The sequence below is a fragment of the Canis lupus genome, chromosome 37 (genome assembly GCF_003254725.2).
Source record: "Canis lupus dingo isolate Sandy chromosome 37, ASM325472v2, whole genome shotgun sequence".
Taxonomy (NCBI): Eukaryota; Metazoa; Chordata; class Mammalia; order Carnivora; family Canidae; genus Canis; species Canis lupus.
The window spans coordinates 484079-506866 of NC_064279.1; the positions used below are offsets into that span (position 1 = coordinate 484079).

The 22788-nt window shown below is 57.9% G+C and overlaps 2 protein-coding genes and 1 long non-coding RNA gene across 8 annotated transcripts in view; 2 read left to right on the plus strand and 1 right to left on the minus strand.

Moving 5' to 3' along the window:
- LOC112656497 (uncharacterized) overlaps positions 1-3308 on the minus strand; it is a 441756-nt gene extending 438448 nt beyond the window's left edge. For 4 of the 6 annotated variants that reach the window (XR_007408963.1, XR_007408962.1, XR_003134351.3 and 1 more), the window contains exons 1-4: positions 3148-3308; positions 1392-1480; positions 991-1102; positions 55-179 (exon numbers count right to left, since the gene is read on the minus strand). This is a non-coding gene — a long non-coding RNA (uncharacterized LOC112656497). Of the gene's footprint in view, positions 1-54; positions 180-990; positions 1103-1391; positions 1481-2540; positions 2754-3147 lie in introns of all 6 variants that reach the window. The other 2 variants (XR_007408961.1, XR_007408960.1) reach the window with 2 other exon arrangements.
- Positions 3309-8497: 5189 nt separating this feature from the next.
- On the plus strand, positions 8498-15499 carry LOC112656496 (USP6 N-terminal-like protein). Its single transcript, XM_049106730.1, has 7 exons — positions 8498-8613; positions 8951-9060; positions 10906-11825; positions 12805-12870; positions 13386-13484; positions 13725-13880; positions 14178-15499. Exons 3-7 carry the CDS (start codon positions 11489-11491, stop codon positions 14504-14506), a joined length of 987 nt encoding a protein of 328 aa, XP_048962687.1. The 5' UTR covers positions 8498-8613; positions 8951-9060; positions 10906-11488; the 3' UTR covers positions 14507-15499.
- A 5605-nt stretch (positions 15500-21104) lies between these two features.
- Positions 21105-22788, plus strand: part of WDR75 (WD repeat domain 75) — a 33681-nt gene continuing 31997 nt past the window's right edge. Inside the window, exon 1 of the mRNA XM_025441687.3 lies at positions 21105-21258. Within this exon, the coding sequence (XP_025297472.1) occupies positions 21173-21258 (86 nt within the window). The 5' untranslated portion in view covers positions 21105-21172. The remainder of the gene's footprint in view (positions 21259-22788) is intronic.

Consider the following 22788-nt stretch of genomic DNA (forward strand, 5'->3'; position numbering starts at 1 on the left):
TTTCTTATACTGAACACATATTTTTATTAAAGAAAATAAAAGGTAAGTACCTACCCTCATAAACTTGTTCCAGAAATTTCGCTAGAAGAATGATTCAGTGGAAAAGAGGAAGGTCTGAAGCTATCTTGGTCATCCTTTGAGCCATGTCCACCATCTTCAGGAGAGGGATTTTTGCAAACCTATCATAAAAGTGTTATTTTCCAATGAGAACAACAACACAATCACTTATAATTCTGTGAACGTAAACAATTACTTCAACAGTTATCAACATTCTTAGGTGCAACTATGCAATGTTTTCCAACAAAAGTCACAAGTTTTTCACTGTTGCTTGCTTCACTAGCACATTCATTTTCCCTCTGATTTTCTTCATTATTTGGTATTTCTTCACACTTTTCTGACAGCCAAACAGTTGCTAGGCCGGGATTCCTTACTAATGAATCACTATCAGATTTTGGAGTGGATACCGATGGGCTGTTACACGGTTACCAATATTTGGTAATTTGCTGTCAATAGGATAGGGCTTCATGTCAACTACCATATGTTCACTCTCTTTTGTATTTGTAATAACTGAACGTGGAAAGTTTGTTCTAAATGATTCCTGATTCTCACTCTTTCCATTTTCACCATAAAAAGTAAATACTATATATTCTTCCAGTTCCTTTCAGAACCGGGTTTTATTAGTAGTACCCAAGTCCACTGTATGGATGTCTTGTGTAGTCTGTTCTTTTGCAAAGATAAATCCCAAATATCAGACATACTACTGGCTCTTGAAAAGTTTTCCAGTCCACATTCATATCTACTAACTTCTGTTCTGGTAAGGTATTTCTCCATATCAAACATGCTGGAGCTACTACTTTTTTCTATATCACTAGGGAAGAAATGAGACTCCGTGGAATAGTCCTTCTGTTCATTGTCCTCCTGAAAAGTCTCTCTGGTTTTATTTGAAAGCGCCTTGATCATGGTAGCAAGTTGGGAAGGATCAGTACTCACTGATGCATCTACAATGGCTGAAGCAATGGTGCTTATCCTACGTACAGAATCACCACCAGTTGGTAGCTTGTGTTTTGTCTCTTTTGGGTTTACTACCCATGAGGAAATTGTCCTAGAAAGAAGAAAATTCACATCAGATAAATATACTCAGTTCCATGGACATGTACATATTAGTGTAATCTTTAGACATTACATAAAATTTCACAGCAGCTAAAAGTTAATGGCATACCGATTAAATACCCTCATTAAATAAAGGACACTTGGTATCAACTTAAACGATAGAGTACTGGGTTATTCAGACTTGGATTATCAATTAAACAAAAATCTTCAGGAGTTAAAGAGATGATAAAGAGGAGTTAAAACTGAACCAGACAGTAATTTAAAGCAAAAAATTGGGTCACCTGGGTAGTTTGGTTGGTTAAGTGCCCAACGGTGGCTCAGTTCATCGTCCCAGATTCCTTGGATGGGTTTCATAACAAACTGGATCCAACTAAAAAAAAGAATGAGACTTAGAAGTCTGGAAAAAAATCCAGAATAAACTATGAAAGAGAAAGTAACAGAAAATACACAACAGAACAGAAGAACCGGAAAAAGGACTACTCTGAGAAAACCTAACATACTTCTACATGAACTTTCAAAAGAAAAAGGACAGATAATGGAACAAATGGTTTCTAGGAAGATATACAGGCTAAGAATTTTCTAAAACTTGTGAAAGTCAACAATTCAAGATGTTAGGAGGCCTACACACACTAAGCAGGATAAAACAAGAGATACCTAAGCACATCACAGTAAAATAGATAAAAATCAAAGTAAAAAAATTTGAGAGCAGCCAGAGATAGTAAAACACATTATCTTTAGTAAAGTTACCAAGAAGATTGGTAACAGACTTTTAAAATGAAATGTGAAATGGTCTATTCAAATTGCTGAGTTATTTCTAACATGGAAGTCTGCACTAAGCAAACACATGCTTCAAAAATAAAGGTGTGAGCAGCCCTGGTGGCTCAGTGGTTTACCACCGCCTTCAGCCCAGTGTGAGATCCAGGAGACCAGGGACTGAGTCTCATGTCAGGCCCCCTGCATGGAGCCTGCTTCTCCCTCTGCCTCTGAAATCCATCTGGACCAGTGGATCATTTCAAGCTCTTGTCTCTTTAGAGATGTAGTGTTTAGAAGATTGTTCATTAGCAGAAATTGCTGTGTGGAATTCTTCAACTATTAGTGTATTTATTATCTAAGTATGTCTTTACTTTGGTCATTAATTGATTGATATACTTGGCAGCTCCCACATTAGGGGCATAACTATTCATGATGTTTAGGTCCTTTTGTTGGGTAGACCCTTTAAGTATGATATAGTGTCCCTCTTCAGAGAGATAGCATTCTAATTTGTATGTACCTAAAAAGAGAGCTTCAAAAATTTTAAAGTAAACACTACCAGACTCACAGTGAATATCAAATTCATCATCATAGTGTGAGACATTAATATCTAAGTAACCGAAAGAACATGTACAATAATTTTAAGTGTAGTTTCCGCACTATGATTTAATAAGTTTTACCTGAATAAAATATAGAGAAGAGAGGAACCAAGGATCACACCAAGGCATTCCTGTCACATGCATAGAAAATATTCTGAAAAACGGAAGAGGGTATCCCTGGGTGGCTCGGCAGTTTAGCGCCTGCGTTCGGCCCAGGGGATGATCCTGGAGTCCTGGGATCGAGTCCCACATCAGCCTCCCTTCATGCAGCCTGCTTCTTCTCTGCCTCTGTGTCTTCCATGAATAAATATTAAAACCACTCTGAAAAACTGTGTGGAGGTTCCTCAAAGAGTTAAAAATAGATCTGCCCTACGACGGGAGGCCGGGCACATTCCCTCACCCAAAACCTAAACGAAACACTTTAACCCGAAGATCCTGGGAGTCCCCCGGCCAGGCACATGACCAGGTCCAACTCTACCCGTAAACAGTCACCCCAACCCTAACCCTAACCCTGACCTTCCCCTACCCTAACACGAGACCTGTCACTAACGGACACCCAAACACGAACCGCTAGCCCCTAATCCACACCTAACCCTGGCTCCCACCCTAACCCTACCCCACCCCCTAACCCCACTCCCTAACCCTAAACCAAACCCCTTACCTTAAAAGTAAACCCCTAACCCCTTACCTCTACCCTTAATCCTAAAACGCGGCCCCATATCTTCCTGAAGCCTCCCCGCGGGTCCTGAGGAGCCGGGCCCTGTCAGCGTGGACGCGGCCCCGCGGCCTCCCCGAGCCTCCCCAGCGCAGGCGGGCTCCCGTCAGCAGGCGGACGAGGCTACTGCGCACGCGCCCCCGGCGGGGCCTGGGCTCGGGCGCCCCCTGCGGGACGCGCAGGCGCCGCAGGAGGCCGAGCGGGAGGCGGTGTCCCCGCGCCCAGGGCCGCCCCCGCCTCCGTCCAGGCTCCAGCCCAGGCCTGTGAGCGGCGGAAACGTCTCCCCGACGCGGAGCCCAACCCCGGGTTTCCCAGGACACTGGCGGACGGGGACCTGGAGCCCAGGGACGACGTGGAATGTGGACCAAACTTTCGCCACGTCCCGCAAAACCCCCTGCACCCTCCTGCGCTGCGGGCGGGGCCGCGGGCCTGTGCGGCCGCCCTGGAGACAGCGCGGAGGCTGCTCGGGGAGTGCCCGCTGGAGCCGCCCCGGACCGGCAGGTGCGCGGCCCGGAGCTCCCGGGAGATGGAGACGCGGGGAGACGCCGGGCACCTGCCCCGGATGTCCACGGCAGCCACACTGCGGGCGGAGCCTCGGTGCCCTCGGGCAGAGGATGGATAAAGAGGACAGAGACGTGTGGTGGTGAGAGAGAGAGAGGTCGGTGTCACTCAGCTGTCGGGAAGGACATCTCGCCGTTTGCAGTGACGCGGACAGAACTAGAGGGATCGTGTTAAGTGAAATAAGTCACTCGGGAAAGAAAATGACCGTGTGACGTCATTCACAGGTGGAATTAAAGGAGCAAAGCAGATGAACATCTGTGAAGGGAAGGAAAGATGGAAACAGAGACGGAGGAAAAAGAGACTCTTAATCCGAGGAAACACACTGCGGGTCGCTGGAGGGGAGGGGAGGGGGGCGGGGTAACGGGGGATGGGCCTGAAGGAGGGCACGTGATGTCATGAGCACTGCTGTTCTCTCCAACTGGTGAATCCCTGAATTCCACCTCTGAAAGTATAATACACTACACTGTAAACCTAACTAATTGGGTTTGAGTTAAATTAACTTAAAAAAAAAAAAAAATCCCTTGTATCAGAGCACATGTCCTTCCGGGCTCTCTGTTCTGCTCCTTCAGCTGATGCCAGAACCACCCCCCATGGGTCTGGTTTGTTTAAGTAGGCATCAGGCCTCTTCCATGGCCCAGCCCAGGGCTAGAACTCACGACCCCGAGATCAGGACCGGAGGTGAGGTCAGGAGTCGGATGCTTAACCGATGGAGCCAGCTGGGGGCCCGAGAACCACACTGCTTTATCCTGTGTCTCTGTGACATTGTTTGAAATAGGAAAGTGCTGCGTCCCACTCTGTCATGCTTCTCCAATACTGACTTGCTGTCCGGGGTCATCCGTGGGACGGATGTTAGGGTATTTTTTTTTTTCTATTTCTAAGAACTGCCACCATGATTTTGATAGTAGTGACATTGAAACTGAGGGTGGCTTCAGGAACTGCGGACATTTTCATAAGCTGAGGCTCCCGCCCCACGAGCCCAGGATGGCCTCCCAGAGCCTGGAGGGTCTCAGCGCACAAGTCTCGCGCTCCCTGGGTTCAGTCTAACTACTTTGTTCTCTGTGATGCTCCTGAGAAGGGAGTCACATCCTTAATTTCCTTCCTGAGTCTCATTGTCGGGACACAGGGAGGCTACTGAGCTCTGTAGGGTCGTTCTGTGTCCCTGAACGCTCCTGAATTCACACCTTAGTTCTAACAGGTTTTGGTGGAGGCTCTCGGGTTTCCTGTTTCTAGTGCCGCGTCTTCAGCAAATAGGGACAGTGTGACGTCCCCCTTCCAGGTGTGGAACCTTTGCTGTTTCCTGTCTGTTGACTACATTAGGACTTCCAGCGCTGAGACGGGACCTCCTTGGCTTGTTCCTGCTCTTAGGGGAGATGATTTCAGGTTTTCACCCTTGAAGATGACATCAGCTGCGGGCCTTCCTACACGGCCTTTACACTGTTGATAGACATTTCCTCAAAACCCACTGTGCTTTTGATGTTGTATTTTGTCAAATGATTTTTCTGCAACTCTTGGGGGGATCGTATGCTTTTTGTCCTTTCTCTTGTTTCTTGTTTTTTTTTTAAGATTTTATTTATATATCTTGAGAGACTCAGAGAGACAAGGAGAGAGAGGCAGAGACACAGGCAGAGGGAGAAGAAGGCTCCATGTAGGGAACTCGATGTGGGACTCGATCCCAGGACTCCAGGATCACGCCCTGGGCCAAAGGCGGGCGCTAAACCGCTGAGCCACCCGGGCCACCCCATGTCCTTTCTCTGGTTAATGTGATGGATCGTGCTGACTGATGGCCAGAGGGGCCGTGGGGGGCAGGTGGGCAACATGGATGAACAACAGTAAAAGCTACAAGTGTCTGGTTCTAAATAAAAAAATCCCAGAAATTTAGAAAGTACAGCCTGGCAATAGAGTCAGTACTGTTGTGACAACTTTATACAGGGACAGACGGTGACACCGCTTCTCGTGGGGAGAGCTGAATGAGGCATACAATTGTCAAGTCACTAGTTGTAGCCCTGAAACTACTGTCACATTGTGTGTACTTCAATAAATATCAAGGAAAAGGGGTTTCTGGTAGGACTCCCGGTGGGTCCGTGAAAGGCATTTACACGGTCATTACACACGAAGGCACCTCTGCAGAGGGGATCAAGATGCTCACGTGTCTTCATGTTAATTTTTAGAAGATTTACTTGACAGAGGGTGCAGTGGGGGGGGGGGCGGAGGGAGAGGGGGAACCTGGAGCCGACTCCTCACCCACCAGAGCCCGAGCCCCACGCGAGGCTCCACGCCACAACCTCGAGATCTTTTTTTTTTTAACTTCGAGATCTTGACTTGAGCCAAACTCAAGAGTTGACGTGGAACCGACTGAACCACCCAGGAGCCCTTCAAATGTTCCTAACTGCAATCCCTGCTGTAAACCCTGGGGGGCAGGGGACATCTGTGGCCCCCAGTCTGCCTTGAAGGGTGGAAGGCCTGCAGGGCCCGAGGATGGGAACTGAGGATGTGGGAGGTAGGGATCAGTCATCAGGTCTGGGTGAGGCCCAGGTGAGGACCACAGTCACCAGGTCAGGTGAGACCCATGATCCCATGTAGGGATCAGAGACACCAGGTCCAGCTGAGGCCCAGGTGGGGACCACAGTCACCAGGTCCGGGTGAAGCCCAGTGGGGGACCACAGTCACCGGGTCCAGGTGAGGTCCAGGCAGGGACCAGAGTCACCAGTTCCAGGTGAGGTCCATCTGTGAACCACAGTATACTGGGTCCAGGTGAGGTCCAGGTGGGGACCACAGTCACCAGGTCCAGGTGAGGCCCAGGTGGGGACCACAATCACTGGGTACAGATGAGGCCCAGGTGGGGACCAGAGTCACCAGGTCCAAGTGAGGCCCAGGTGGGGCCCACAGTCACCAGGTCCAGGTGAGGCCCAGGCGGGGCACCACAGTCACCAGGTCCAGGTGAGAGCCAGGTGGAGACCAGAGTCACCAGGTCCAGGTGAGGCCCAGGTGGGGACCACAATCACTGGGTACAGATGAGGCCCAGGTGGGGACCAGAGTCACCAGGTCAGGTCAGGCCCAGGTGGGGATCGTCACTGATAGATAGAAGCAGGTGAGGCTGTCAGGCTGCACCCACCAGGCAGACAGGCCCTTCCTCTGGTGCCCGGCCAATCTCAGAGGGTCGGCGCTCCCTCAGGATTCAGGGGAGGGAGGAGCCCTTCTGCTCCCTCCTGTCCCCATTTCCCTGCTCTGATGGGTCCCCACCACGGAGCCCTCTCTGTTGCAGGCACACCAAGCAGGGTCTCCTCAGGACCTGTTACTGTGGAAGGTCACCAACCACCAGGGCTTTCTGCAGTGAGTCCCCTGGACACCCCTCATCCATCTCAGGGAGGGTGGCATTTGCAGGAACACTTCTCTGGAGGCTGACCCCCCCCAGGTTGGGACCTCATCCCCTGGAGCCCTCTGAGGGCCATGTCTGCGCTGGGCTGCAGCTGAGAGACCCCGGAGGCCGACCCGGGACGTGGGCAGGAAGGGAGCTGGGCCCAGGGGAGGCCCCTGGACACTCAGAGGAGGGGCCCCCACGCCTGTTTCGGGCAGGCCCAGGTGTCTGCCTCCTGCATCGGGGGGGGGGGGGGCGCGGGGGGGGGGGTGTCCAGTCCCTTCAGCAGGGGATCCCGTGGGTGAGGAGCTCTGGGGCCGGGGCGTGCTCTCCATAGGGGGCTCTCACCCACACCCCCCAGCCAGGGCCCCCACAGTCCCGAAGGCTTCTGCGGGGCTGCAGCTAGATGCCGGGGACCAGGCCAGGGCGGGGGGGGGGGGCGCCGCAGAAGGAGGGCCCGACCAGCTTGGACAGGAGGAGGGAAGAGGAGGAGGGGGCTGCCCTGGGCGGGAACGAGGGAGGGGACAGCCCAGTGGCCTAGGTCGCAGGGGACGAGGATGCTGGGTCAACAGCCCCACGGGAACTTGATGGAGGCTGGAGACCCCAGGTGGGGCTCCCTCAGCCCTGCTCACGGCCCAGTGGCTGCTGGGATGGCTCAGGGGTGGTCGTGCTCAGGGGCTCCAACAGGACAGGAGGTGAAATGGGCCAGGGTGGCAGAGGGGACAGCAGAGAAGGGAGTCAGGGGACAGCAGGGGGAATGCCAGGGGGCAGGGGGAAGCCGGCTGGACGCTGGGCAGTCAGGCTCTGGGGAGGCGGAGGGACCTCAGCGGGACGGTCATGGGGCACCCAAGCCACACTGACAGCTCTCGGGCTGGTCCATCCAGGAGGGGGACAGGTCACCCCCTGGGGGCGCCGAGGGGTCCCCGCCCAGCCCACCACCAGCAAACACCCTTCTCAGACCCCCCAGACGCCGCCCCTGCCCGCCCTCAGGCCGCTGGCAGCCCCTGCCCTCCCTTGAGGAGCCCTGCCCTCCCCAGGCCCCTGGGTGCAGACGGGGGGTGGTGGTGGCTATGGGGCCGGGGCCTCAGGGCTCTGCGTCTCTTGCCTTCCAGGGACAAGGAGCTGCCCGGCTCCAGCCCCCAAGAGGCCAAGGTGAGAGCCCGTCCTGGGCCCCGGGCAGGACGTGTGGGGGGCTGGGGCCAGCTGTCTGTACCCCATCCCCCAGGACATCCCCGGGCATCTCCCCAGTCCCCCGTCCCAGCGCTGCACGGGCTGCCGGGAACGCACCCCAGACCCGGAGCCGCGGTCCGCCTGGAGCTGAAGCCGGAACCTTCTAGATGCCTCGCGCTCACTGGGCTCCAAGGGGCCGCCCTGGGCCCCTCTCACCAGCCCTGCCTTCCTCCCTGCAGCTGCGGCGCACCGCGCCGGGTCTACAAGGGGGTCCGCCCCAGGTGCGGGGACAGGTGTGGCTGCGATTGCTGAACGTCGACCAGGTTAAGGCCGGGAATGCCGGGAAATACCAGGTGGGGCCCGTCCACTCCCCGTGGACCCTCAGTCCCCTCACCACCAGGGCTGACCCCCTGTCCCCTCCCCACTCAGGGCTGACCCCTCATGTCCCCTCCCACCTGGGCTGACCCTCAGTCCCCTCCCCGCCCACGACAGCTGGGCACAGGCCCTCACGCAGGCCCCGCCGGCACGGTGGGCACTCCCGCCGTCCCCAGCCTCCCAGGGGAAGGAAGGAGGTTCCTGCAGGACACACTCCCATGGTGGCCCCTGGGCTCCCTGCCCAGGACGGCAGCTGCTGACAGGTCAGGGTCTGTGTCCCTGACGCCGGCTCCTCCTCCCGGGGTCTCCCCGCAGGAAATGAAGGAGGCGGCCCTGGTCTCCTCCCGGGACATCATGCAGATCGACCTGGACGTCAACCGCACATTCCGCAGTCACACCATGTTCTGGGACCGCTACGGGGTCAGGTGAGGCTGCTGGGCCAGTGGGGTTCAGGGGCCCAGGGGAGGCCCGGGGACTTCCGTGCAGGGGACACGGGGTCTCTGAGGCCGGGGGGAGCGATGACAGCAAACAACACACTGCCACATGGTAGGGTGCTGGGGATGACCCCCGTGCCCCCACCCCCGGGGTCTCAGGATGGGGCCTCTAGGGGTCACTGTCTGAGCTGAACCCCAAGGGGGTGAGGGGGGGCCCCGTGAAGAGCAGGGGGCCGGGGTGGGAGTGTGGGGGGCAGTAAGGGGACCTGGGGGCCAGGGTGCATAGCTGCGGCTGGACCGGGACACATGGACCCAATGAGGGTCGGACAGGTCAGGGTGACACCCCCTCTCGGTGCTTTATGTATTTCTGAATTCTGTGCATTTTATTTTAGACAATTTGCAGTTGGTGAGCACACATAGTATGATGACCCCCAGATACTGCCCCCGGTCCAGGCAGGCTCTGCACTGAGCACACGGGGCCCCAGGGGCAGGGGTCACAGCAAACCCCAGACTGGGGTCGCCTTTATCTGTAGACGTCTCCGTGTGCACCTTAGAGAAGGGGGTGCCCTGTGTCCGCAGGCCCCCCCACGCCATCCCCCCACACCATCCCCCACACTCACACCCCCCCCCACCCCTACACTATCGGTCCCGCCCCCCCCCACAAGGATGCGGTGCAGCTGCCCTCTGTGGGACATGCTCAGCCTCCCCGGCCACCTTGGGGTTCTCTGGATGGCCTGCTCCCGTCAGAAGCCCAGGTGTCCCGTAGAGTCCCCAGAGGCTGCGGGGAGGGGGGAAGGCAGGGAGCCCCCGACAGGGGGGTGCAGGTGGGTGGAGCAGAGGGTGCAGCTACCTCTGTGTGCAGCGGGTGGGGTGTGTGGGAGCCTGGGACCCCAGGGCTGACCTGCAGGGGCACCAGGGGCAGGGCTGAGGAGCCACCATGCAGGGGTGTGCTGGGCTTCCCAGGGGGCCGCTTGGACCGTCTCCCCATGAGAGCTCGGTGCTCCTCCCTGCAGGGAACCTGCTGCCCCGTGGGGCCCCTGCGGCCCTTAGAGCACGGCCGGGTTAGGCTGACCTGTGACCCCCGGCCCAGGGGGAGCCGGCCTCCAGCAGCCCTGGCCTGGGGGCCGCGGAGCCGGGGTGCAGACTCAGGCCGCCGTGCAGGGGGCATCGGGCGGCTCCTGGCAGTGCTGAAGGGGCTGCACCCCATACCCCCCCGTGCTCAGATAGTGATCCCAGGAGTTCGCAGCCTGTATCGGGGTCACACCTGCATGACGTTCCCTGCTCTCCTCACGGTGGCTCAGACCTGGAGCCCCGAGATGCTCCGGGATGGGCGGGCCCGGGGTCCCCCCAACAGAGTCCAGCCCAGGGACACTTGGGAAGGCCTGGGGGTGCACTCAGGGCCACGGATGCCCCGGCTGCGTGGGCTCGGGGCAGGGGCCACATGGGGCTGGTGTTCCTGGGACACAGGGCCAGGCCAGGGCAGGGGAGGAGAGGCATCAGGGACTGCAAGGACCGGGACAGGGGGAGCGCTGGCTCCCAGGGGGCGTGTAGGGGGGTGCTGCTCCAGGGCTGGAGGGGGCGCTGGCGGTGCTGGGGGAGCCCGGAGCTGCACACCCCACGGCGGGAGCCGCATGGAGGCATCGGACACCCCAGGGTGCACATAACCCCCGGTGCACTGCATGTGTGAGGTCGCCGCCTGTCCCCGTGCGCAGACCTGACCCCAGAGATTGGCCCCTGCGGAGGGGCCCTGAGGGCCGCGGGGCTGGTGTCGGCACCTCAGCGGCCTCACTGGGCGGGGGCTGACTGAGCAGAGCCCCCCGCTGTCCCCCCTCCTAGGCAGCGAGCCCTGTTCCAGGTGCTGTCTGCCTACTCCGTGTATGACACCGTGAGTGTCCCTGCCCCCGCCTCCTGCCCCGCGGGCGGCCTTGTCCTGAGTGCTGGTGACCAGTGGGACTCACAGTTAGGGCCCCAGCTCCACGGCCCCGAGATGCCGGGGAGGGTCTCTCTCCTCCGGGACGGGCAGGGGGCTGGGTGCAGACCTCCCAGGGGAGGCAGGGCCTGCGTGCCCAAGGGCCGGGACTGCCCAGGGCCCCCGCGTGCACCGCGGCCGTCCTAGAACTCGGATTTGGACCCTGATAGACGGGACTACTGATGAGAACCCGGGCGGGGAAGGCTCCCACTCCCCTGAAGGGCAGGAGGCCCAGGCGCCCAGGAGGCCGCCCCCTTCCATGGGGCATTCCAGAAGGGTCCCCGAGGACCCCAGCTCACATGCTCCCTGGCCCCGTGGGGTGTCCTGGCCCAGCTCCCCTCGTGGGACCTCCCAGGGGCCACAGTCAGGCTCCCGACCTGCCCTCAGGGTGGGTCTCCAGACCTGGGGGGTCCCCTGCAGCTCACGGAGGCCCCTCCTCCTGGTCTGAGGATGGGGGCCCTGGCACGGCGGCCGCAGGGCTCTGTAGCGGGGCCCGGGGTGCTGGCGCCCGAGCTGGTCCGGGTGGCCCTCACCTGCCCCCCACCCTCTGGGAGCCCTCTCCGGGATCCGGGAGCCCGGGCTGTGATGGAGCCGGGGGAGCCTGACGCCCACGGGGAGGGCTCAGAGGGGGCTTCGGGGCGCACGCCCTTCGTGGGGCTCTGGCTCTTGCAGGAGGTGGGCTACTGCCAGGGCACGAGCGAGATCGCGGCCATCCTCATGTTCCTGCCCGAGGAGGACGCCTTCTGGGCGCTGGCCCAGCTGATGACCGACAGGCACGCCATGCACGGTAGGGGCCCGCCGGGCCACCGGGTGGGAGGGGAGCTCAGGAGGGCCTCCCTGCAGGCTGCTGCTGCACCGGGGGGCAGGCGGGAACCCCCCCAGCCCGCCCCCCCACGGGCAAGGGCCCCACCTCCCCAGTGGCCTTGGGGTCCCGGAGCCACGGCCGCCCGCCCCACCGTCTGCAGGCGGGGCTCACACTCCCGCTGCTCCCCCAGCCTCCCGCTCGGCTGCCTGCTTGCCCCCCAGGCCCCCCTGCCAGCCCATGGCCACACAGGGCCCAGGGGGCAGCGTCTCCCCCTCCCGGGGGCCCCCAGCCTCACTCCCAAGCCCCACAGAGGGCCGTGCACGCCCATCACCCTCCCTGTGGCCTGCACCAGCTGCCCCTCGGGGCTGGGGACCCGCCTGTCCCCACAGCGGCCCCTGCAGGAGAGAGGGTGCTGGGTCAGCCGGGTCTGGTCCTCAGCCCCCAGCCCACACCCCGCGGGGTCTGTGAGGACGAGGGTCCCCAGGCCCCGCGCCCCCGGCCTGGGAGGCAGCCCTGCCCTCTGGGAAGAGCGGGTCCAGTCAGGGCTCCGAGGGTGGTGGGCACACGGGGGTCAGGGCGTGGGGGGAGGCCCCTGCCCCGACACCCCCCACCCACCTGGTGCAGGAGGAGCCTCTGATTGTGGGGGCCTGGGGCCTTCTCAGGCTTCTTCGTCCCGGGCTTCCCGAAGCTCCTCAGGTTCCGGGCTCATCATGAGCGCATCCTCGAAAGAGCTCTCCCCGACCTGAAGAAGCACATGGCGAGTGGGAGCTCCTGAGGCTCCGGCCCCAGGGCCCGGGGCAGGCGGTGGGGGGCACGGCCCTCTGAGCTGCCCAGAGTCGGGGTCACAATCCTCCTCTGGGGCCCGGGGCGCCCTCGGGGCTGGGCGGGGCCGTGGGGAGCACGTCCACCTGGCTCCAGGTGCCGCGGCGTGGGGCCTGAGCACCTCCTGCCCTTCCACCAGGACGAGGAGCAGATGTGCACAGGAATCTACACCCCCAAGTGGTTTCTCCAATGCTTCCTCAGCCGGGTGAGGCCCCCCCGGGACCCCCAGTCCCGGACCTGCCCCCTGCCCCCAGGGAGTGCCCAGCTCAGCCCCACCCTCCAGACGAGCCAGGCCCGACCCTGGGGCCCTGAGGCTGAGGCTCGCAGCCCAGCCCGTCCTGGAGAAGCCCAGAAGCCCTCGTCCTGGACGAGGTTCCGGGGGGCGGGCCGTCTCTGCCTCAGCTCCCCCGGGGGAGGCTGGGTCAGCCTGGGGTGTGGACGGGCCCTAGGCCCATTGGGCGGCCAACCTGGGGTCCTCTCGAGGCGTGGTGTCGTCAAGTGTGGGCAGAGTCTGTGCCCCCAGGGGTGCAGGAGGTGCTGGCCGGGGTCGGAACCCGGAGCGGCCGGGAGCCCTGATCTCCCTGGGAGGAGGGCACGCACGGGGGGGCTGTGGGGCCTCGTCGGAGGCAGCCGGGGGGCAGATGGCAGGCCTAGCCTGGCCCCAGCCAAGCCCCCCCGGGGCCCTGCTCAGGCCGCTCCTCCCACCCCGCTGTCCCCTAGACCCCCTTCCACTCACTCTGAAGCTGTGGGATGCCTACGTACTCGATGGGGAGAGGGTGCTCACGGCCATGGCCTACACCATCCTCAAGGTGCACAGGAGTAAGTGAGCCCCTGGGAGTCCAGGTGTGCCAGGGGCGGGGGGCAGGGGCAGTGACCCTGTGCTCTGAGCAGCACCCAGACCTGGGGCGGGGGGATGGCAGGGCAGGCGGGTGCAGCGGGGCTGCCTGAGAGGAGCAGCGGGCAGGGGCCACCCCGGCCAGCGCACTGCCCACGGCGCTCCTGGGCACAGCGGGGCCCCAGGGCGGGGCCCTCTGGGTCTGACTCTCGCCCACCGCCCAGAGCGCCTCCTGAAGCTGCCCCTGGAAGGGCTCCGGGAGTTCCTCCAGGACTCTCTGGCCCAGCCCTGGGCCCTGGAGGACGAGGCGGTGCTCAGACACCTTCTGGCCTCCATGACCCAGCTCCGGAGGATGCGGTGCGACCTGCACCCCCCCCCAGGTGGGCTCAGGGCCTTGGCCCCTCCCGACTCGGCCTGTTGGGGCTGCCCACAGGGGACAGAGCCCCTGGGGCCACCATCCTCATCTCTGGGGCTCTCCTCTTCTGCTCCAGCCTCGGGGACCTCAGGCTAGGGCTGGGCGGGCCGGCACCCACTGCAGGGCCTGGGCACCAGTAGTGTTGGGGGGCTGAGCACAGGGCCAGGCCAGGGGGCCACGCGGGAGCCATGAGGACCCCGGGGATGTACCACTGGGAACACACAGCCTGCTGGAGACGCTGACCCCATCTGCCTCTTTCCAGCGGGACCTGAGGAGTTCCCCACGTGGCCCCTGGGCCTGGAGCGAGTGTCCCTGGCACCCGGGCCTCTCCTCCCTTCTCCGGCCTCTGAGCCACCACCCAGGGTGGAGGAGCAGGCCTCCCCAGGCCCAGCCACCCAACCTGAGCCGCCCGGACCCCCTCCCAGCCAGGCCATCGTCCAACTTCTCCCCCAGCGATGGAACTCCCTCCCCATCCTCCCAGTGCAACAAGATGGTGCAGGCAGGCGGCCCCCGGACATGGTGGGCTTGAAGACAAAAAACGGGGTCCCCTTCCCTTCAGCACCTGCCTGGGCCACCCCAGAGGCCCCGTGACAGACCAGGCCCTGGAGCCCCCCCTGCGACTCCTATCACGGGGTCCCCCCAGCCCCCGAGGGACGACGCTGTCGGGCCCAGGACACCCTTCCTGCCCCGTGGCCACTGCAGCTCGTGCCCCTCGCTGGGCAGTGACGGGCACAGCCAGGGCAGAGCCAGGGTGGCGCTGAGCCCGCTGCCCCGAGGCCCCGCACAGGCCCGAGACCCTCGGCCCTCCGCGTCCATGGGGCAGCTCGATGCTCGCGGGCCTCGGGGGCAGAGCGTGGCGGTGAGTGCGGGGGCCCGGAGGCTCTGGCCCGCCGTCACCGTGCCCTGCCTCGTCTCGCTGTCCCTCCTGGAGGGCGGCACCCCCCACACAGGACACCAGCCCCTGACCCAGAGGGACCTGGGCTGGCCTGGCCCCGGGCCCTGTGGGGGCAGGGGCGACTCGAGCCCCCCCCAGGCCCAGCACTAATGGGATCCAGCGCCCCGGGGCCCTGGCCAGGCCTGCGTTCTGGCCCCGGGCTGAGCGAGCCCTCTCACAGCCGGATGTGGCCTCCTGGGCCCTGGGCGTGCCCCACAGATCCAGGTCGCTGACCTAGGGCAGTCCTGGGGATCCCGGGACACCCCAGGGCAGGCCAACAGGGGCAGGCCCGTGGGCCCCACCCGCACCCACACCAGGAGGCAGGCTCCTCCACGTGCTGGGGCTCCAGCAGTCACCCGGTCCCAGGGGGCCTGAGGCCGGGGTCCAGCTGCCCTGCAGGGACCCAGCACAGGAGCCCATGAGCCGCAGGTCCAGGTCAGCCCTGCTGTCCTCAGAACCGCCTCTCAACGCCCCAACCTAAGGACACACACCCCCACCCAGAGTCTGCACAGGCTCCCAGGTGGGGGACTCCAGCACCTGCACCCCCGTGGGATTCCCGCTTTCCTCTAAGGACAGGAAGGTCTCCCTCCCCAGGGGAGGGCGCACACCCTCGGCTCTGAGCCCGTTTGCTGTTGAAAGTTCAATAAAGTGTTGTGTGAAAATGCATGGCCGGCTCATTTCTGCGTCTCCCGGAGCTCTGTGCACGGGGCGTGGAGAGACCCCCAGAGAGAAGGAGGGGGGACCACCCAGGCCCCGACCAGCCCCTGCAGGGGTGCCGCCAGGCACACACAGCTGATGTCCCCACGTGCCCTCCAGGGGCGGCCAGACACCAGGGTCAGGACCCCACAGACTCTACTGTGACTCAGCCTGTGCCCCGGGGCCAGGATGGGCCTGGGAGAGAGTGACAGCCAGGGAGCCTCAGGTCACCAGGGTCTGTGCAAAGCACCCTGGGAGGTCTGTGCTCCCTCTGTCCAGGGGGCCTGGGCTGCCTGGGCTCCGGGGCACTTCCACCCCTTTCCACCCTGTGCCTGTGCGTCTGTGGCACAGAGGGCCCATGGGGCGGTCAGCGTGGCCCTGGAGGGGACGTCAGGACAGCAGGCCCTTGCAGTTCATGCACTTGGGCCACCCTCACCGGGCGGGCTCAGTGCGCACACCTGGTGCTGCTGGATCTCTCGCACCAGAGTGTGGAGGGCACCCTGCACGCCCTAGAGAGTAGGGGCTGGGTGAGCGTGGGGCTCGGCCTGGGAGCAGGCAGCGCTGGGGACCGAGGGACCCCAGCCCTGTCCCCACCCCGACTCCCACACACAGGCAGCCCCAGGGCTCCCCCCATGGGCAGCCGGCTCCTCAGGAGCTCCCCCCAGGGTGGCCCCGAGGTCTGGCTCCCCGCTGGAGAGGCGTCGGGGAGAAGAGAAGCAGTCGGTGCTCGGCGGGACCCACTGCCACCCATGGGAATGTGGCCGAGCCAGACCTTCCAGCTCAGCTGACCCTCCAGCAGGACGTCACGGCAGGAGGGAGCCCAGGGTCGGCCAGGAGAACCCAGCTAGCCGCCCAGCACCAGCACCAGAAATGATGGTGTTTCAACCACTTCGGCGTCAGGATGACGCGACCCGAGGAGCAGATCGCTGCACAGAGACAGACACACACACACCCCAAACCCAACAAAAGTCGGATTCCCCCGATCGTTGTCAGACAGCAGCTGGATGGTTACAGACATGAAGCTGGGGTCCCTGGTAGGACACACGGAGGACACTCCAGACCACGGCTGCAGGGGCGCTGGAGGCCCGGGGATGTGCCTGTGGGTGCTGACGAGGAGCGCGGGGCGGCGGGAAGCATCCTACAGAGTGGGGCCCCTCCTAGGAAAAGACGCCGGGGCCCTGCGAAGGCTCCGGATGCTGACATCTGTCCTCTCTTTCAACTTCTGGTTTTCCCTCTATTCTGTTCTTCCTCATTCTCCTTCAGCCTCCACCCTGCATCCGAGCCACTGACCACACGGGCTTCGTTACGATGTCAGGTCCTAAAAGGAGGCTGAGCTCTGGCTCCCGGGATCGGGAAGGATCATTGCCGAGGTTTGTGCTGATCCACCGAACTCGTGCCTTCGCAGCTCTTCTCTCCCTGCAGAACGAGGGGAACCACAGGCCTTACAGGGAAGGAAGCCCACTCCCACTCGGGCGGAATCGTCCCTCGTGGAGGACGTCATCGTCCCTCGTGGAGGACGTCATCTGGACCAAGGAGTGCAGCGGGGGCGTTCAAGAACAGGTCGCAGGTTAGACATAGTCCGCTTTGAGGTTTTTCCTGAAGCAAGCACTTACCTTCGATGTCATGCTTTATTAGTTCATCCATTTATTATTTGTTAAATATTTTATTTTTATGTCCTCTCTACACCTAACATGGAGTTCAAACTCACAATCCTGAGATCAAGATCCCCCGACCAGGCCAGCCAGGCACCCCAGTGCCATGTTTCTTATCTCTTTGCTGGCTCGCCTATCTCTGCATCCAACTGGGACATTGAGTCCATGACGGGGGAGCTTTAGCTACCTCCGAATCCTAGAACGTTCTCACTGCATCCCAATCCTAGAACGACCTTCGCCATTGAATAGCACTTTAAATCAATCGTCAGTCAAATGACTCCTGGTAAAGGAAATGGCCAACTTTTCATGTGTGTGGGCCCCGCTCCCTATTTATAGCAGCAATGTCCACAATAGCCACACTGCGGAAGGAGCCTCGGTGTCCATCGAAAGATGATGGATAGAGAAGCTGTGGTCTATGTGTACAGTGGAATATTCCTCATCCATTAGAAATGACAAATACCCACCATTTGCTTCGACGTGGATGGAACTGGAGGGTATTATGCTGAGTGAAATAAGTCAATCAGAGAAGAACAATCATCACATGGTGTCACTCATACAGGGAATATAACAGTGAAAAGGATTATAGGGAAGAGGAGGGGAACTGAGTAGGGAAAAATTAGAGGAAGACAAATCAGGAGAGACACCTAACTCTGGGAAACGAACAAAGGGTAGTGGAAGGGGAGGCAGGTGGGAAAAGGTGACTGGGAAACAGGCACTGAGTGGGGCACTGGCCGGGATGAGCACTGGGTGTTATATGCTGGCAAATTGAACTCCGGTAAAAATATACATAAAAAATGAAAAAAAAAAAGGGTGCAGATAAATAAAAATAGAAAATAATAAATAATTAAGAAAATCGATGAAACCAAATTGAAAAGATTAACAAAATGTTCCATTGACAACATTTAGATACACTAAGAAAAAAAGAGAGATGATGCAAATAACTAAGAACAGAAATAAAAGTGGGGACATTACTACCAATCTTACATAAATAAAAAAGATTATAATAGAATAAATATGAACAATTAATTATAAGCAAACAAATTAGGAAACCTAGATGAAATGAGAAAATTTCTGAAACTTATGAATTACCAAAACTAACATAAGAAGAAACAGAATTATTTCAACAGACCTATAACAAGTAGAGACTGAATCAGCAATCACAAGCCTCCCAGCAAAGTCTAGGAGCAAGTAGCTTTATTGGTGAATTTTACCAAATATTCTTAAAAATTAACACCAATCGGGGATCCCTGGGTGGCGCAGCGGTTTGGCGCCTGCCTTTGGCCCAGGGCGCGATCCTGGAGACCCGGGATCGAATCCCACGTCGGGCTCCCGGTGCATGGAGCCTGCTTCTCCCTCTGCCTATGTCTCTGCCTCTCTCTCTCTCTCTCTCTGTGACTATCATAAATAAATAAAAATTTAAAAAAAAAAATTAACACCAATCTTTCACAATCACCTAGAAAAAAATAGATGAGGAAACAATTCCTAACTTGTTCTATTTGGCGAGCATTAGTCTAATGCCAGGAGCCAAAAACACCACAGAAAAGGAAACTATCGGTCAATATTCCTTATTAATGTAGAAATTAAAATCCTCAAAAAATAGTAACAAACCAAATTTTAAAGCATACTAAAAGGATTATACACTATAACCAAGTGGTTTATCCCAGAAATGCAGGAGTGTTTCAAAATATGAAAATCAATGTTGTAATACACCACATTAATATAATTAAGCAAAACCCCCACACAATCATCTCAACTGACACAGCAAATTCATTTGACAAAATCCAACATCTTTCATGATTAAAACACTCACCAAACTAATTATAGAAGGGAATTTCCTCAATAAGATAAAAGGAATTCATGAAAAACCACAGCTAACATCATAATAGTGAAGGACTGATCCCCCTAAGATCGGGAATAAAACAAGAATGTCCACTTTCACCATTGCTATTCAACCTTGTATTGGTAGTTCTAGTCAGACCAATTAGGCAAGAGAAGGAAACAAAAAATACACAAACTGGAAAAGAAGTAGTAAATATTCATAGATAACATGATCTGATAAATTAAAAAATCCTAAGGTATACACAATAAAGAACTATTAGATCTATAAACGAATTCAGCGAAGTTGTAGGATGTAATACCAATACACAAAAATCAGTTTTTATTTCTAAACACTAGCAATTGAGAGAGGATAAGTAGTGAGTGCTTAATGGTAAAGGCTTTCCTTTTGCGCTGACAAAAATATTCATGATAGATACAGAGAGTGATAGTTGTACATTGTGAATATATTAAATGTCACTACCAACAACTTTATGTATGTAAAGGTCACCACAATTTAAAAAAATAACTCTGGTGCCTAGGTGACAATTGCAGACCAAATACATCAGAATCTCTGGGGGTTGGATCAGGTTTCATTATTTTCTAAAGTAACCCAGGTACTTCTTCTGTATAGCTAAGATTAACTACTTGTTTACATATAATAAAGAGAATTTAGTAAGTGGTTGATATAAATAGAAGATCCTTTGGGAATATGGCTGGCATAAAGTATTTTGCAATGCCAGGTACTTAAAACTATAATGTTTTGTTTAAGTTCGTTTTATTGCATAGCTTTACTTAAGAGCTTTATTGCATAGCTGTCATTAAAATGTGCAATTTTTAGCTTTATGAAGTTATTCCCTATTGCCCACTCTCTCAACCTGAGATCTGAGAGTTCAATTGTAGTCTTTAAATTTTGAGATGCCATTTTGATAATCTGAGAAAAAAAAGATCAGTACAGCAACAAAAGTTTTCTTTTATAATGAAACTTCCCAATACATCTCCAATCTGTAAAAAATAAAATAATCTTACCTCTGTTTCCTGTCTTCATGAACGCCCTCCATCTCCCTTCCAGCTATCATGTTTCTTCCTTTCTCCGTTCACCAAAACTCTGAAGGAGTCCTACTGTCTCTAATTGTACTCCTCTATCCTCTCCCGAACCCACTCAAATCCCATTTTCTATCCCATCACTGCATCAAAACTGCTATCAAAGCCCCCAGTGATTTCCATTCTGCTCAGGACAGCAGTCAGTTGTCTTCCAGTTATTTAATCAGTCACACATGACAGAAGGATCGATTCTACCTCCTTCTTCCTTTGACTTTTTTTGATGGCATATATCCTCCTGTTTTCCTTCTTAAGCTGCCCAATCATTTGCGGGTTTTTTCTTCACCTTCCCGATGCCTCAGACTCAGTCCTTGGACCCGCTCCACGTTCTAGGTACACTCCCCCCATCGGTGACCTCAGCCTGCCCCGCGGCGCCTCCGTGTCACCCGCACGCAGATGGCTCTCGGGTCTCTATCTCCGGCAGAGAATCCGCTAGGCTGCAGCAGGAGCGGAAGCCCACTCAGCCTCAGCGTTGAGATGGCTCGTAGGACGGTCATACCCAGGGGCACCCCCCAAAGTCTGTTTCCAGTCTTTCCTTCACGGCACATGGTGACCTCAGTGCTCAAGGTCCCAGTTCTGGAGTCACGTCCCACATCATCCTGCACACATTTCATCTATCAGGCGGCCCCCACGGGAGGTCACGGGAGGTCACGGGAGACGCGGGGGGGGCGACGGGAGGTCACGAGAGGTCACGGGACACGCGGGGGGGGGCGTCGACGGGAGGTCACGGGAGGTCACGGGAGACGCCAAGGAGGGTCGACGGGAGGTCACGGGACACGCGGGGAGGGGGGTCTCCCTTGTGGCGGAGGGAGGCGACCAGCAGACTGTGGGCCGGAGAGAGGCTCAGCCGCGGTGGTTAGAGCTCGGGAGCGCCTGGCGTGAACTCGGGTCTCTAAGTCACCGCTTAGCCCGCACGTCTCTCACGCCGCCCACACGGAGACGGCCGCCCAGCGGACGCTGCGGCCTCGAGGAGCCGCCCCGACTCCGCCCCCAGCCCGGCCCCGCCCCCGGCGGAAGTTCCCGGCGGGCCGCCCCCGCGGCTTCTGCGCCTGCGCGAAGATGGCGGAGGAGGGGACCGTCCGCGTGGTCCGCTGTGGCGGCAGCGAGCTCAACCTCCGGAGAGCCGAGTTCTCCGCGGATTCCAAGTACGGGGCCGCGGCCTCGGCCGCCGGGTGGAGGCGGGAGGGGGCAGAGGTCAGGCGCGTCGGGCTCGCGGACCCGCGGTCCCGGGCTCGGGGGGCGCGCGGGCGCCGGGGCCTGAGGCTGCGGCGGAGTGGAAGCTCCGCGCTGTGACCCCGACGCTGGGCGCGCCTCTGCCCGGGGCCGCTCGCCCGCGGGTGGGTGCAGGCCCGGGGGACCCCGCGCCCCCGAGTCGGCGCGGCGGGGGGGCGGGTGTGCGCACGGCCCCACGGCACCTGGGGAGGGGTGGGCGCGGGGTCCCGGCAGGACCTCGGGAGGGGCGGGCGCAGGGTCCCCGCGGCACCTGGGGAGGAGATGCTCCAGGGTCCCCGCAGCACCTCGGGGCGGGGGGGAGGGCGCGGGGTCCTGGTAGGACCTCGGGAGGGGTGGGCGCAGGGTCCCCGCGGCACCTCGGGGAAAGTATTTTGGCAACCTTTGGCAGCTTTGCGTGATGAATCGGGGTGTTCGTTTCTGTGCGGGATAACAACATATGTAAACCCTGGTCCCTTTTCTCAGGAGTTCGGTGTGATTGGAAACTAAGATGCTCGCTAGGTTTAAAACCTGGTTCTTCCGTCGTGTGATCTTTGCAAGTTCTTAATCTTCTCTTCAGTTGCTTTTCCCGTAAAACAGGAATATTTTGTAATCCATCTCCTAGGGTTGTTGAGATTGCTTAAATGCTGTCAGGCGTAGAAAGCAAGTAAACAGCCTGGCAGTTAATGGCTTAGTGTTCGTCAGTTGTCATCTTCCTTGTTGCTCCCTTGTCAGCATCATGTAGAAGTGATACCTTGTAGGAAGAGGTTTCAAATTTAAGGCCGGTGACCCTTAGTAAAAACACCTTCTGTCTTGGAAGAGTCAAGATAATAGCTTAGGAAAGTTCATATCCCTCACAAAATCTTGCTTGTGGCCGTATGATACTTGTTGAACGCAGGCGAGACTGAAGGAGCTTTCAGGAGCGTTCATAAACTGCCCTAAGAGTAAATCCTTGATCCTTCCATGAAAGAGGGTTTTGTTGATATTTATCTTCTACATCAGGAAGAAATGGAGACTTAAAGGGTGCCAAAGTGCCGCCACTCTGGGCCTAGATCTAGGTATCCACTCTCTTTTTCCCCCGTGTACTGTCTCTCCATTTTACTGTAACGACACGCAGTATTTTCTTTGCTAAGTCTTACAATTTGTTTTCAAGTATTTGTCAACTATGTATTATTTATGACAAGTTGATACGACAGAAATTAAGATAACTTTAATATAGATCCTACCTTCAAGACCTTACAGTCTTGATGATGAAAAGAAAATAATTTGAAACGTGTTTCATAGTGTGGTACTTTGGAAGTTCCTAAGTAGGAGAGAGCACTTCAGACTGAGGGTGGGCGGTTCCCAAGGAAGTGATATTTAGGCTAGGCCTTAGCAGGTGAGTGGTATCCTGACTAGGGGATATGGACAGGGGGCGTTGCAGATAGCGGGCACGGGCAAAAGGAGTAGAAGCCTGAGGATACTGG